General features: G+C 42.3%; 1 protein-coding gene across 7 annotated transcripts in view; it reads right to left on the bottom strand.

Annotated features, from left to right (window-relative positions):
- OSBPL2 (oxysterol binding protein like 2) overlaps positions 1 to 16943 on the bottom strand; it is a 74651-nt gene that overhangs the window by 33497 nt on the left and 24211 nt on the right. For all 7 annotated transcript variants that reach the window (XM_035121837.2, XM_035121840.2, XM_035121838.2 and 4 more), the window contains one exon: positions 10860 to 10996. In XM_035121837.2, the coding sequence (XP_034977728.1) occupies positions 10860 to 10896 (37 nt within the window). In that variant the 5' untranslated portion in view covers positions 10897 to 10996. The remainder of the gene's footprint in view (positions 1 to 10859; positions 10997 to 16943) is intronic.

The following is a 16943-nucleotide window of genomic DNA, read 5'->3' as shown; positions in this document are numbered from 1 at the left end:
ATCATTGGTGTGCAGAGTGCCCATTCAGTACACCAGTGGAGTGTGTCAGTAGAAGAGAAAAACACCAAACAGTTCTTTATGCTGGTCTGTGACCAAAATAAATTTGATACAGGCAGTTCTAGGTAGGGTCAGTGCCTTTACTGACAGTGTAATGCAGTTCGACAGCTTATAGTCTGCTCTTAGCAAGATGAGAAGTCTATTTTCATCCTACAAAGGTAATTTATTTATTTTCCTACATTTTTAGTCCATTCTTTCTCCAAGAAACTCAAGAGAGCATGTAGGGGTCCCCAGACTTACGGAGCGGCGGGCCGGTGCCCGCCGCGCCGACCGCGCGGTGGGCCGGACTGCAGGGGAGTGCGCGCGCAGCGGGCCGGAGGGCGGGGGAGTGCTCGCCCGTGCGCATGCGCACACGCACACGGGCGGGAAAAAAATCGGCGAAAATCGCTTGTGCGCATGCGTATGGGCCTCCCCCGACCCGGAAGTGCACCAGAAATGACCTCTTCCGGGTCGGGAGAGGCCCGTACGCATGCGCACAAAGGATTTTCGGCGATTTTTTGCCGATTTTTCAGATCGCCGCTGCGCCGCGCGCCGTGAGAGCGGGCGGCGGCAGCGGGCGGCGGGGGTCGTCGCGGGCCGGATTGGAAGGCCGATTGGGCTGCATCCGGCCCGGGGGCCGTAGTTTGGGGACCCCTGTCTTATTACATTCCCTGCTCCCCTTTATTCTCACAGCAATCCTGGGAAGTAGTGCAGACTGCACACAGTGACTTTTGTAACTCAACCAAGCAGAATTTGAACCTCAATTTCCCTGGTCCAAGTCCAATACTTTATCCACCCACCATGTTTTCCCCACCACAACCTCACCAATGCAACATTTAATATTTTTGTGACCACGCAAAGCTTACTTTTTCCTTTTCTTTCCCCTCTATTTAACTTGCAAGGGGGAAAATAACCATATACCGAAACAGGTAACAGGTGGTGTGATCCTGTTCTATTATTTCTTGGTGCAACTGCTAAAGGTGATGTCACTCATTAATCCACACTGCTGAATCAGAGCATTCCCATAAGTGTAATTACCTAATGATAATCAGATCCCAAGGTGTCACAACACCTAATTTGGGAACAATAATAGTACAGTAGTGTTCATGGGGAGCCTGGGTGATTAATCTGAAGAGCTACTTTTAGCACATGTGTCAAACACATGAGAGGCACTCTAAAATGTGCTGTACAAAACAATAGCAAGTCTTTAACTGCCAATTCAAACAAGATACAAAGTTAAGAAGAAATGTTAAAACCTGTGTATGCTTGTGAAGATAGGATCACACTGCTAAGAAAGAGCTGTAAGAATGATCTGTAAAGTTTTACTAGGACTTTAGATCCTGAGCATCATAAAAATTTGGTGCAATGTTGTCAAATAGCCTTTTAATAAAAACTTCCAGAAGGGTAGGCGCATTATTCTGTTGCAACAACAGAGAGTCTTCTGGCACCTAAAAATCTAACAAATTTAATATGGCAACATGGCATCCACAGGCACCAGTTTGCCCACCACTACCTCCTAATGTGCTTGAGAAAGGAGTTTAAAAATATTTCCACAAAAATACACATTGTCCCACCTACATTGAACATGACTTCTTAAACCATGTTGACATTTAACTGGACCTGAGTGTTGCATGCCCACCCTTCCACCTATTACTTCATTTTTATTTTACAAAATTTATACACCGCTTGATTACAGTAAAACTTCTAAGTGGTTTAGAAAAAATATAAAAATTATATTTTTAAAAAACCCTATTTGAAATATTTGAAAATAACTAAAATTAACAGTATAAAATATACAAAGGTGACTGTAAATGTTTCTGGATAGGTTTGCCTAAACAAAAAAGGTTCAAAAAAGTTTGCATAACGAAAAACCAGGCACTGAAAAGAGTATAGCGAAGGCACCTGTCTGAGGTCAATAGGCTCTCTATATGACTGCTCTATACATGTATACCTGTTTCTCTGAAAATAAGCCATACCCCGAAAATAAGCCATACCCCGAAAATAAGCCATAGTAATAGGCAGTTTAACCTTGTAGGTTAACCTTGTAGGTTAAACTGTACCATACTTAATAAAAAAATAAGACATCCCCTGAAAATAAGCCACCGTGTTTTTTTTTTTTGAGGAAAAATAAATATAAGACGGTGTCTTATTTTTGGAGAAACACGGTAGATATTAATTAGCACTGGAGATAAAATAGTGCTTTGCAGGACCCCATGACATAATTACCGGGGGGAGGGGAGCACTCTCCTAATGCTACTCTCTGGACCTGGACCAGATTCACTATAGCACAGTGCCCCCAATTCCCATTCTATGGAGCTGGTCCAGGAAGATGTATGGTCATATACCAGGCATCCCCAAACTTCGGCCCTCCAGATGTTTTGGACTACAATTCCCATCATCCCTGACCACTGGTCCTGTTAGCTAGGGATCATGGGAGTTGTAGGCCAAAACATCTGGAGGGCCGCAGTTTGGGGATGCCTGGTCATATACTTTTGTAAACTAGAGTATTATTATTATACATAATAACTAAATAAATATACAGACATTTAATACACTGGCCCCAAAGCCTGGCAACCACCATTGACAGTGCTACCGTAATAAACTTTTGTAAACTAGAGTCCACTTTATCAGATAATTATTTAGTTATTATTATGTATAATGCATACACATTCCGATTTAAAAGTTGGTAAACACATTTCATACCAAAACTCTAGTCCATGGGCATAGCCAGGGGAGGCAGTGGGGAAGCTGCCCCCCAAATCAAATAAATAAAAATACCTGAGCAATTGCATCACAGATAACTCAGTTCTGCCCCGCCCCCCAAATAAATCCTAGCTACACCCATGCTCTAGTCAGGTGAGCTCAAGATGCATTAGTAAATTGGCAGCAGCTACGTAAACTTAGCTAACTGAAAATACTCAGCCAAAATGCCAGTTACCAATAACTACCGACTTAGCCAAGAGGAGTTATTTTTACACCAAAGCAGCATATTGACTAAATTTCAAAAACAAACTTTGGATATTACAGTTTGTTTTTCAGGTTGTTGAAAGTTTTAATTCCAAAGCTGACTTATACTGAACTGTAAAAAAGAAAGCTATGTACACACCATATACTTAAGCACATTTTCCCCCTGAATAATTTTTGGAACCATGACTTACCTTTCACAAATATAAATCCTCAGCACCCTCAAAAAACTACAGGTTCCAGGATTTGAAGAGTATGTGTTTTAAATGTATGGCATGTACACAACAGTGAGAGAAGACTGTGAGCATGATGAAAAAGTCAGGCTATTTCATAGCTAGAAATTCTATAGTAGATTTTTTTTTAAAAAAAAAAAAAGGAACACACACAGACATCACGTTAAAAAAAAAATCTGAATCCATGTAATATGCAAACTGGAAAATGTTGATCACTTGCACTTCCCAAAGCACCAGCTGGACCTACTTAGGAAAGAGCATTGCTACTTATCTTAAGTTGGTACTATTGTTACACCCCTTCAGGAATATTTTGGGAGACTAGAGAGAGAAAACAGAGCAGAAACAGTTTTGTTTCTTGAGAGGCTTATCAGCCATGACTAGGAGGACATTATTTAAATCCTTAACTTCATAATAATGAACTTGTATTAACTTCATAATACAAAGATACAAGAAAAGTTTAATAGCTTTTAAGAATGGATGAACTTCACCATAAGAAAACGAGAGAAAAGGTGACTTACTAGCAAATTTGTTTTTAGATGTTTTCTTCCTCTTCCACATCCTGTAAAGTAAACCTAGCTCTTCCTGACTGATCTCTACCTCCTTGAAATCCCAGAAGCAAACTACAGCCTGAGTCAGAATACAAAAGGAATAAGGCCGCCCTTTTTACAAGTAATCATTTATATAAGTGTCAGGTAAGCCAGGCAGTAAGATGGAGGCTGAATCACAGAAAATCAAATCAGGAATCTTTAGAACAGGGCAACTAAGAAGGAAACCATATAAAATAATCACCAGTGAAAGGTGAATCCTTCATAGGCTGTTTGTCTCAAGTCACAACACACTGAAGACAAATATTTTTCAACAGATAAAATGTTAAAATCTTCCACACAAGATATGCCTCCTACTAATTATAATGCAATACATTTGGAATGCAAAATATGTAGAAGCCTACAAGTCATCAACAGAAGGCTCTATCCTTGAAAAATGTGGCATAACAGGAAACAAAAAAAGATATGGTGTCATTTGGCCATATAGGTTATATATGAAGAGAAGAAGAAGACAGCTATCCCTCACAATAACCAATACCAAGGTTCTATTGATTTTTAATGCTTTATTGAAATTAAAAGGAAACAACAAACAAAAGTTTTATCCATAAAAAAAGAAAATGGTAATATTTGTTACATCATATCACAGTAAGTTCTTCTTGCATTTCTAACGACTTCCCATCACCCCATCTTGCATCTACCACTTAATCTATTTAGCGCAGTTTGTTTTCATTTTCTTTTGTTAATTTTCATCAGTAATATATTCTCTTATTATAATTATCCATCATACAACAGAAGTCATTCGAGGCCTGCCACTGGCGTCATATTATTACAATAGTCCTTAAGATATTTTTTGTACATGTCCCATTTTCTAATAAATATTTGATCGATGTGACCTCTCAGTTTCTCTGTCATTTTTGCCAACTCGGTGTATTCTAGCAGTTTACTCTGCCACTCCAGTTTAGTCGGGATTTTCTCTCCTTTCCAATTCATAGTGATTAAGTTCATATTGATAGGACCCCCTAAGGCTTTCCAGTTCTGTAGGCCAAACACACTCAGTTTAATCAGCTTTTTCATGTTACATAGCTTTTTAGACATAGGACACTGCCTTATACCAAGTCAGAGCCTTTGCAAACCACTTCAGTCTTGACAGTCTTGCCTATGCAGCACACTCTCCAGGCTTTCAAATGGAAGTCATTTCCCAGCCCTACCTGGAGATGCCAAGGACTGAACCTAGGACCTTCAGAATTCAAAACAGATCCTCCACCACTGAGACAAATTATGACCCCAACCCTTAAGTAGTATTGTAACTCTGAAGTCTTTCCCAATTTGAAAGGTCCTTCTTGAAACACGGCACTCAAAAGCTAACTCAGACCTTCAAGCATTGCACAGAATTGTATCAACCCATAATAGCACATGCCAACTCATGTGGGGTTGTTATTAACTACAACCCCACATATGTCCGGTCAATTACTAGCTATTTAATCATCATGTTCCATCTTATATACATGGTTCCTCTACACACCATCTTATATACATGGTTCCTCTACATCCCTGTTCCATGCCATTATATTACTAAATAGTAAGCCAGAACTAAATGGTGCAACTCAGCAGTCTGATGTTAAGAGGAATCACTGTGGTCAATTACGGTGCCAGCCATAAGATGGCACTTGGGGAACAATGCCCTATAAAAAAAGTCAGAGTGGCATTTCACTTGAGTTAATAGATCTTAGTCTCATGGACCATCTTAAATATATATATGGTAACTGATCAGTTTATATCACAGTTCCCAAAGCACAACTTGGATTTAGCTAAGATTCTGCAGTTGGTACACAGAAAGACATGAACAGAATTGTGTATAAAAGCAAAGGAGAGGTGTCAAATAAATGAATTCAACGTAACAAATAAATAAAAGCTTACATATCTCTCATGGTTGCCTCATACAACAAACAAACCAGGAACTAGAGACTCTTGACCTGAAATGTTTAATGAATCAACAATCAAAGATTAACTCATCTCCTCAGTAATAGCTCCAACCTGTTAGAAACCAGGTAGAAACTAATCTCCACCTAGAAACTCAAGCACAAGTTATGTTCCATATGCAACTGGGTGCCTCCCTGCTTGCATTTATACACAATGTCATTCCCTTATAGGCAATATTAAGAAGAGCTGACACAACATAAAACTGAGCCTCAAGAAAAGTGAAATCGCGTATATTTGAAACACCATTGAAAAAGCCCGCAAACACCTCATTCTGCCCTCTTTTGAGACATTTTTGGGTCACTTCCGAGTTTGGCGCAATGTGTGTTAGTGCGGTTGTGCACATATTAGATGCACCTAAAATGGCTGCTACCTATAACAGAGAAGCAAAACTGTGGAAAGGTTGCATGAAGTGCTGTTTTCAGAGTCAAGGAGAAGGTCTGTTAGGGGAAAATGCAAAAAGCTAGTACAGCACTGTGAGAACTATAGTGTTCTCCTAAAAAGCATTATCATGGGAGTCTTTTAGGTTGTGACAGAGACAGTATCAGAAAAAGGTAGCCCACTCTTTAGCCAAAAAGACTTCCAGAACAGTATTTTTAAAAAAGACATGAAAAGTCCTTGCCAGTATAAAGAAGGGAAATGAATTGAGAAGTAAAGAAAGAAATAGGTACACAGGTATAAATTCTTAGTTACAAGTTCTGACAATGGCCAGATGGGGTGGAAAAATTCATGGAAAATATGCGACAAAGGCTGCTGGTCTCTTAGGTTCACCTATGGAGTAGCCCTGCATGCCCTCCTCTATGACGATATCCTGATGCTATGGCTGCTGCCAGGTGACAGCGAATGAAGAGAGGGATCTGGCTTCTGAGCAGACCTGGTGATGACCCTGCATGCCTTCTGTTCCTTTGTGATGGCTTTGTGCAGAAATGATCCTCCGAATTATTTGATTTGTGCAACCTGGCCCTACAAAATTTGACCCACCTCTCATATATACCCACATCTGCTCCTGTTCATCAAAATCAACCATAGAGACTGTTTATTATTTAATGTATAAATTAGATTTGATGTCTGTTATTATTTCATGTACTGTATTGCAAACTGCACAGAATGCTCTATTGTGGAGCACTATGCGATTTTAGAATTAATTACCGTATTTTTCGGATCATAACACACACTTTTCCCCCTCCTAAAATGGAAGGGGGAAGTCGCTGCGTGTTATGGAGCGAATGCGAGAGCCAGAGGCAGAGCCCCACAGCAGCGGGAAACCGGCTCTCGGGCTGCTTCCATGACAGCGAGTGAGGTGAGAGGAGAGATGGAAGGGAGCTGCTTCTGCCCCTCCTCCCAGCTTCCATCCTTCCTTCCTTCCATCCTTCCTCCCCCCCCCTCTCTCACCCCTGCCATCCGTCCTTCCATCCTTCTCCCTCTGTGAGGGACAGAAGCTACAGACAGCCTCCTCCCATCTTAAGCACAAGCTCTTCTCCCAGCGCCAGTGGGAGCGGGGAGGGGGATGTCTCCAGCGGGGAATTAGGAAGTAGAGGGCATGGCTCAGGCAGAGTAGCAGAGCCACTGCTCCACTTAGGAAAGGAAAGGGGAAGCAGGGGAAGCGCGGCAAGAAGACCGCTCCCGCCGGTTCCGGAATTGCGCAAAAAGCGACGGGGGCGGAGATTCAGTATTCCCAGACTACTTTGCTGGAAAAAGACGCGCGAATCTCCATTCGCAGGTTCTGACCTAGACTGACAACATGTACATAGTACTGACTCTACACTGTAAATAGTGTGCACTTAATAAAAGCATGAAAAGGCAACGCTGTGAGGAGTCGTTACTCTAGAGTAGCCGCTACCGCACCTGTGACACCCTCTTCCTTTCTCTTTCTCTTTCTCTCTCTCCCTTTCTTTCTTTCCTTCCTTCCTCCCTTCTCTCTCTCTCTTCCCTCCCTCCCCTTCCCTTTCTCCCCCCCTCTCCCTCTCTTTCTCTCTCTCTCACACCCCTTCCTTCCCTCATTCCTTTCCTCTCTCTCTCTCACCCCTCCCTCCCCTTCCCTTTCTCCCCCCTCTCACCCCTCCCTCCCTCTCTCTCACCCCTTCCTTCCCTCATTCCTTCCCTCTCTCTCTCTCTCTCTCTCCCCTCCCTCCCTCTCTCTCTTTCTCTCTCACCCCTTCCTTCATTCCTTCCCTCCTTCCTTCCCTCTCTCCTCCCCCCTCTCTCTTTCACCCCTTCCTTGTCTCTCTCTCTCTCTCACACACACACCTCTTCCTTCCCTCCCTGCCTCTTCCAACTTGAATAAAATATTGGGGGGGCAGGTAAGCCCCACCTCACATACCTTATCAGCCTCCCTCCGCCTCCGCCACATTCAGTGAGAAGCGGGGGGCAGCGGAGGGATGCTGCTCGTTCTTCCCCGCCAACCCCCGCTGCCTTCTTCGCTCCCCCTCCAGCACAACCCCTCCCAGCCTTTTAGAGGAGGAAAACCAGGGGGGAAATTTCGTGTTTTCCTCCTCAAAAAAACTAGGTGCGTGTTATGGTCTGAAAAATATGGCACTCCTTTCTCTCCAGACCTCATAACTGGCTTTAACTTCTCATGGTGGGACAGGGATTTATTTATTTAACTTTCAAGGAGATGAACTAATAAAGTATTTGATGCAGCTGGTGGCTAAATGCGGATGCTACCAATCAATCTCAACTTTACCAGAAACCTACTAAGTGACATTAGGTAAACTGGTCCCTCAGATCCCCACTTCCAATCTGTAATTTGATGATTTAATAATTTTTATTAAATATTTTCTTGGTTTACAAAAATACGTGCATTGTCTCTTTTGACATAATACTGACCTACCTTGTAACAGTTAGTGTTAAGTATTACAAGATAAAACCTAATAGAAACACTATATATCATTTTATAGAACTACAACCTATCCTTAAAACTTGAACTTTAATCTAGTGTTCTGTGAAAAGAATTATTGTTAGTGTTCGTAACAATTAAAATCCACTGCCTCTAGAAATCTAACACCTAATGCAACCTACCACACTCCCAAGAGTGTAAAATAAGGTTATATGTCATCCGTAGGTTCTTGAAACAGAGCAAAGTCGGTTGCTCACTTATTTTAGGAGATGAATGCAAAAAGAAGGGATACAATTAACAGAGCCACCTGCTGGCAATAGGTGCGGTGGAATTTGTTGATGTCTGGGCCAGAATTAAGTTGAAATGGAAGCAAATTTACTGAAAGTCAGAGACAATTCCTTGATGCTTCTTTTATGGCTGCAATCTACACTCTTTACTGGAGTAAGACTCATTAACCTCAACAGTACCTACTTCTGAGTAGATATCCCTAGGACTCTGGTGTAACAAACATGCCCAAAAGCCATTTATTAGCAATCTTTTGGCTTGTAGTAAGTTGACTTTGTATTCATCCAAAATAACCAAAACATTTGACATAAAATGGAGTGTAACCACATCAGGAGCAGGCAATCTCCCATCCACCAAAGTGGATCTTTCCAAACAATATGTGGACTGGTATGGTTATGTCCCCCTCTGAATTCCCTGAAGTATCATTACTTATGTAGACAAGTTCAGTAAGAGTTGCTTTTTTACATATATACTTTTATTTACAGAAATAGTCTCACAAAGAAATAGTCAATGAAATATGGGTCTTGGGGGGGGGAGGAGACCAGAGGGAAGAACAAGACCACGGGTCCCCAAACTAAGGCCCGGGGGCCGGATGTGGCCCAAATCACCTTCTAAATCTGGCCCACGGACGGTCCATGAATCAGCATGTTTTTACATGAGTAGAATGTGTTCTTTAATTTAAAATGCCTCTCTGGGTTATTTGTGGGGCATAGCAAATCATTCATTATTTTTTTAAAAATATAGTCCGGCCCCCTACAAGGTCTGAGGGACAGTAGACCAGCCCCCTGCTGAAAAAGTTTGCTGACCCCTGAACAAGACAGACCCTGACAGCCATTATGTTTGGCAGGTGACAACAACCAACCACTGCTTCATGGTTTAAAGTCTATATTCTATAGAGGACAAAAATATCTGCAACTAGGAGTTTCCCAAAAACACAAGCAATATATTTCCAATTTTTAAAAAAATCTATTTGCCTTTTTTCTAGTAGTAAACATGTATATTATGCAAGTTTGCTCATAGGTGTAGCCAGGATTTACTGGGGGGGGGCAGGCTTTATGGGGGGGGGCAGAACTGAGATATATGTGATGCAATTGGTCAGTTAAAACAGTTTTGGAAACCCCAGCTCCCTGTTTTTCCAGTTGTGTCTTCTCCTTCTAAAACAATACTCTTATCTAATACCTTCTTATCTTCCTTTTATGAGTCAACAGCCTCATCAGCTATGAGATTGCCATTACAACTCAGTTTTCCATTTTGGTAGAAAGGAAAAGTGAGGAAAAAAGCCAAATTGAAAATATTTTATTAGAATGGTTGAATACATTTCTGTTTATTTCTGTAAATGATAAATGGGGCCTGCAACTCCAACTCCCATCAGCCCTGACTACTGGAAATGCTGGATGGGGCTGGTGATGTCTGATAACAGCTTGAGAGACACAGTTTCCCAAACCTGTGGGAATGTCTACCCTCACCAGAATTCACATTTCAGGGTTCCAACCTACAATGTTCTTCCTCATGAACTGTAAGCTGTAAGAATCTCAACCAATACTCTTACCCCTTCATTTTTAACTTTTCCTCTCCGGCTGACTATTGATTCCATTGTGGAAACAACTTGGTTTTTTTCCTGGGGAGAATTCATTTTTGGAGTGAGGGTGGGGGAGGGGATTGAAATATTGTATAAGCAACACTTATTTTGTAAAACCTAAACTTATTTTACTGCTTTAACCATTAAAACATGCATTTTAACTTACAATAACTTAAGACACAATATTAGGCCATGTAGCATATTCATGAAATGCACAGAGCAATCCTCTGCACATTTACTAAGCTTGGGTATTTAACTAAGCGTGGGTATTTAAGATAAAGCCACAAAAGTACAGAGATCTATTATTCAAAACAGAAGGGATTCCTTCTCAAACTTTCCAAATGTTTAATATATTAAAGTATAATTTCCTTCAAAAAATCAGAAATGTACCATTCTCCACTCACCTGTGACGGCATCATAGAATTCTTCTTCACTATTCATTGTAATTTTTCTTCTGCACCAGCAGGTTACTTTCCTCTAATGCATGTTGCTCTTGATGAGAGATAACTTTTATATGAAAAATAAAATCCGTTGAGATAATCTGTTTGGAAAGGGGAGAAATATAGTGTTTCAATTTCAGTTTACATAGGATAATTCAGTGGACCAAGCCCACCATTCTCGACAAGTGAATATTAAGCACCCAAAGGCCTATGTTTGGATGCAACAGCATACAGCAAAAGGGGAAATATATATAAAAAATTAATAAACATGTCCAGTAGCACCTTAGAGACCAACTAAGTTTGTACTTGGTATAAACTTTCATGTGCATGCACACTTCTTCAGATACGAAAGAAGTGCATGCACACAAAAGCTTATACCAAGAACAAACATTCAAAAACGGACTGAAGGATGTGGAGCAAAAAGCTACGCTCCCTCCCTCGACGCCATCTTATTTATTCAAATGGACCAAGAACAAACTTAGTTGGTCTCTAAGGTGCTACTGGACTATATATATCGACTGCGTCAGACCAACACAGCTACCTACCTGAAGCAAAAGGGGAGGGGGAGAAAAACCTGCTTCCCTTTTTAAAAAACATGTGGTACACTGTAGTGATTCTTTTCATGTACAATGCCTTCAAGATATTATTTAAAATATTTATAATCCTCATTCCATATTCAAAGCAGCTTATAATAAAATAATCATAACATTCCCTCAAGACAATTATTTCTATCTACCATGAATGCTGAGGCTCTTTACACCAATATCCCCACATAGATGGGCTATTATAACTCATCAGGTAGACTTTCAGAGCTGCTCTAATGGTGCTACCCTTCCAGCTTGAGCTCTGAAAGCCATACCTCTTAAGCAAACATAAGAGCAGAAATTTATCAGAAGAGCATTTGAGATCCTCCCCCAAATAGCATACCTGATGATAATTTGCTTATTAAGTTCCCTAGAAAAGGTACATAAATAATTTGCAAATTAAGCTGAACATGTAGCTGCTAATTCAGGTCACAATGGGGTACATAACCCATGTCTTTGGTCTGATATGCTCATTTTCAGGGTGGTATGTCCCACTACAATAGATGCCAGTTTAGGAATGACAGTAGCACCATCTTGCATGTTTACTCTTTAAGTTAGGATTTATATAGCCATGTCCCCTCCACACATAAAGCCAACTTTTGCATTCATATAGACTGCACAGTCTATATAAAACACCTGAAAGGATCCAACATAAATTCATGACTCGGTCTACCAGGAAAGCACTCCTGACTTACAGTGGTACCTCGACTTACGAAGACGATCTGTTCCGCGGCACTCTTCATAAGTCGAGGTTTTTGGATGTCAAAGTGCCCGTTCTGCGCATGCATGAAGCATGATTTTGTGCTTCTGCGCATGTGCGGACTGTGCGTGCCGCCTCTGCGCAGGCGCAGAATGCGCGCGCGGCGAAAAGACTTCCAGGGTTATTGACTTTGTAAGTTGAAACCTTCGGAAGTCGAAGCATTTGTATGTCGAGGTACCACTGTATCTATTTTTGAAGGAAGCAATGGCTCAATAAACCTGGTAGCAAGCATTAATATCTGCAACTGCCTTTCAGTTTCTGATGAGATTAAATTTCTTTTCTGAACAAAACAAATGAAAAATGGGAAGAGATACAGCAAAACAAAACATTTAACCACCCAAAAGACATCCTGGTCAAAGATCTCAACAGAACTTGGGGGGGGGGGGAATCAGCCACCACCTCCACACATGAAGACACAATCAGTTTTCTTGTTTATAAACTGTTTTAGCAAAACTAGTAGAGCTTATGTAGTAGCCTTTTCTGTCCCACTTGACTAATCCCTGAAGTTTCATGTGTAATGAAACAGGTTGTCCAAGATGTTATAAATACCAAGATGCCCTGGAACACTGAGCAATGCCATTTGAAAATAAGACCTCTCAATCTGGCTTCTACAAGGCAATGAAATATTCAAATATAAATTTGTTGAGAGCTTGTGGATCAGAGACCTTACTTAATAAACAATAGCAGTGGCGTAGTAATAGGGGGGCGGGGCGCCCTGGGCAGCAGGCTGGGCAGGGCTGACCACCTCCAACGGCCGCCGCTGCGCAACGCGGCCGCCGCCATGGAGGAGAAGCCCCAACGCAAGCGAGACTGCCTCACTCCGCGGCTTGCTTGTGGAGTTTGCCGCGGGGCCGCGGCACATGCCTCCTGTTTGCCGCCCCGGGCAGCCAGGCGGCTAGCTACGCCACTGAACAATAGTACTTCACCAAATACTACCTGCTAAGACATCTTAGGGAATGTTAGCAAACACCATGGGAGACGCCAGGGCTCTGTGCCCTCCCAGCTGACCTGCTGGGTGTCTCACCCTCCGGTGCAGCTTCAGATAACGACCTAGACTTCAAAAGCCTAGGCACACTGTTGCAGAGTCTACACAGCCAGAAACGATGAGAGAGACGGTGGGGGCATTATTTACAAGCGTTTAATAAGCATAACTCAGGAGAGATCATGATCAGCGCAGAAGGCAAAAGCGAACGAAATACACAATGGAAGTGCACAGACATGTGACATACAACAGCTACATGCCTGTACGCTAAGGTGGAACTGAATTCCCAACAGGGAATACACATTATGGGATGTATCCAATGCTAGTCCTACACAGAGTAGACTCATTGAAATTAATCAACAGGACAAATTTAGGTCAATTTCAATGGGTCTACTTTGAATAGGACTTAGGAAACAACGTGATGCTCCATGTGGGAATAAGATGAAAAGGTCTGTGCAAAAAATGCCAAAGACAGTCCGAAGGGGTGTAAGACCATCCTGAAAGTTAGTACAAAGAAACAAAAAGATGGGCCTTAAAGTGAGAAGCCAAACACTAGCCATCTGAACACCAAGCACAGAGTAAAGACAATCCAAGTTTCCCTTCTGTGGGTTAATTGTCTTTAGTAACTGATGTCACACTGATTTAAGTGGGTCTACTTTAAACATGACCAAGTCTGGATCCTACCCGTATTGTCCAACAACCTTTCCTTTACCTAATGTCTCAGAGTGAAGTAAAAATCACTTCAGGGTGGCTAGTTCAACGTTGACATTCTATCTAGTAGATCTGAGTGACTGTGTGGGCTAGTAGACTATCTGTACTTGTGCCATGCTTGACATTTGTTCTTATGTGAATATATGTAAACACCTAGTACTTGAGTTAAGGGTTCATTCCCCAGTGTTCTGTATAAAATAATACTCTGTCATGAGTCTATGGAGGTGTCATGGAGGGGATGGTCAGAACCTGAGAAGGAATGTTAAGGGCTCAGGAAATTGGAGCTGGATGACCCCAGGGAGCAGTTTGGGATAGGGGAGTTGAGATCAGGATCTCAAGAAGCATCAGAGTCCAAGGTAGGGATCAGCAGTTTGGGAAAAGGAGAACTGGATTCTGGGGAGGACCAATCAGGTTGGTAGTGAAAGTTTCCACACTTACAATGTCAGACTCTCCTAGTGAGACTGTTGAGGAGCCACCTCCAGTGTTTCCTCCTGCCTATATGGAGCCTTTCTGTTCCAGAGAGGCAAATGAGAGTAAGTCATATTACTGACTGGACAAGATAATGAGAGCTCCAGCACTTGCAGGTTCAACTCACTGGAAGAAGTGCCTGCTTGCTTGCCCAGTCTCAAGGTCCTGGCTGCTTGCTACACAAACAGCTTTGCCAAAAGCTGTGCCTGACCCACCTTTCAAAAAGAAGAGACAGTGAGCATGTCATTTGTTAGATAGATGTCTTAACTTCTGCACAGCCATTTATCTGTATCTCTTGTGTACCTGCTGTACCTTGTAGCCTATGCCTTGCCAATGAACTGATCTGATTTTGGACATTAAAGACTTTGGCAGAAACCGAATTGGGAGTTAGAGTTAACTGTCTAGCAGTGAAGGTCAAGGCACACCTTATGATTTCTATCTTCCAAATTCTTGCTCTATAAGCTTACACATAAGCCTTGTAGTTATAACTTCTCTTCACACCTTTAAAGTAAATACCAGCCACATATTTATCCAAGTGCTTGCACTACCCAAAGAGTGGCATTTATGTTAGTGTGAAAAATGCATTACTGCCACACCATTCTTCTGCTGAACACTGAGCATGAAAACATGACCACAATGAGACAAAACATATTATCCAGCAGTCCACTAATTTTGGCTTAGAATCCAGCCAACATTTTTGTTCCTCAGTGACCCTGCTGCTCCTCCATGTTATTCAGTACACAGAAAACACACAAAAATGAAGCAGCAAACTTTCCACTTCATCCCCACCAAAACCCTCAAAATCAGAAGCAGTAGATGCCTGTTCCACTGTTTCTGATCTTCCTAACTACCTGGTATGAACTAACTGTCTCATCTCACACTCAACATTAGAAGGTAAAACAGTAGAAAAGACTTACACGGCTTCTAATTTTCTCCAAAGAACAGAAAACAAGAGATGAAACCCTGCCCTTTCACAGTTTTAGGTTTTATAAAAAAAGGTATCCCACAGAACAGCCCATTCAGCCTCTTGTGCACATTCCTGAGAAACTTGGGAAAGGGAGGGCTAGTTCCTCCCACCTCACTCAAAGTGAGACCAACACCCCCCTTTTCAGAGTCATCTTCACATGCACACAATTATCTAAATTGTCTGGTTTACTACAGTTTGTTTTAATAACATCTCTCACTTTAGTCTTTAAGGCACTAAATTTATGGCTGGTATTGACAACCATCTTTGTGGGCCTCTGATTTTAAGCATTATACAAAAAATACAAAATAGAAGTTGGACCTGTAAGAAATGTTGCAGTGTACCCTCACCCCCTAGCAGAAGTGCTGTTCAAAGTTCCAGCCAGTCAGCCATGCCCTCATCCAGGATACCATATTATCTATATATATAAATATGTAAAAATCTTGAAATTGTCGGCCGCAATCTTCTCCGTAACCGCTTGACCGATCGTCCTGAAATTTTGACACAACGATCCAGGCCACTCCCCAAGGGTTGTTGGTGACAAAAAAACCTCAAATCACACACCTGGGCAGGTGTAGACCTGGTTTTCCACCAAGTCAAACAGCGCCCTCAAGTGGAATTCCTCCCACAGTACACCCCCTCCCTTCCTGCGAAATCTAAGCCACACCCACAAATCAAATGACATCATCAACCAAGCAACTGAAACCACCAAGTCGGCCATTATCAGATCCCTAGGCCCTGCCAGGCTGCTAGGCCTCCACTAGGCCCGGGGGGGGGGTAGATAACCCACAGCAACACACTTGGGGGCACGGCAAGGGGTTTTTACTTTACAATTTAGCACCACTACCCCCCAAAAAAATCCACCACCAAATAACCACAAGACAAAAATAAATACCATCCTTCAAAACGTCATGAGTGATACGCCAGTCATGGAGGGGGGGGGGGAACAAACAGAATAGATCATGGATCGGGACACGTGGGGGCAGTCACAGGGATTAGCCACAACAACGAGCAACACCCACAAACCCCGCCTCCACCACGAGATCCTGTAAAACAGGAGGCCTTGGCTCCATTTTACAGACTAGGCCTCAGCTCTACAGCCCTGGGTGGGAGGTGGGGGGGAGGAGAAGTCCAAATAGGTCATGGGCTGACATAGGGTGGGGGGAGCAACTGTCCAACAGCCACCAAAACAGCCATTCCACCCCAAGCCCTAAGCCTCTCCCGGCGGCTGCATTAATAAACGCATGGCAGCATTAGGCAGGCGTTCATCATTTCTCCTAACACACACTTGGGGGCACAGCAAGGTGTTTTCGCTTTATAATTTAGTGGGCATTGTGTCACATGCGAGACTCCAACAGCCATTTTAAGTAAGGGCAGTCGTGCCCCTTTTAACCTAGGCTTTATCATGTTTCTCCGAAAATAAGACACTGTCTTATATTTATTTTTCTTTTTTTAAAAAACCACATTGGCTTATTTTCGGGGGATGTCTTATTTTTTATTACGCGTCCAGCCTTGTCTCTTCCTTGGGGCCCTCCAGAACTGGGCCTATCACTATGTCTTATTTTCGGGGTATGGCTTA

This window comes from Zootoca vivipara, chromosome 7 (assembly GCF_963506605.1).
Source record: "Zootoca vivipara chromosome 7, rZooViv1.1, whole genome shotgun sequence".
Taxonomy (NCBI): Eukaryota; Metazoa; Chordata; class Lepidosauria; order Squamata; family Lacertidae; genus Zootoca; species Zootoca vivipara.
Note: the sequence above shows the minus strand (reverse complement) of the source record. Positions and strands in the feature narration are given on the sequence as shown.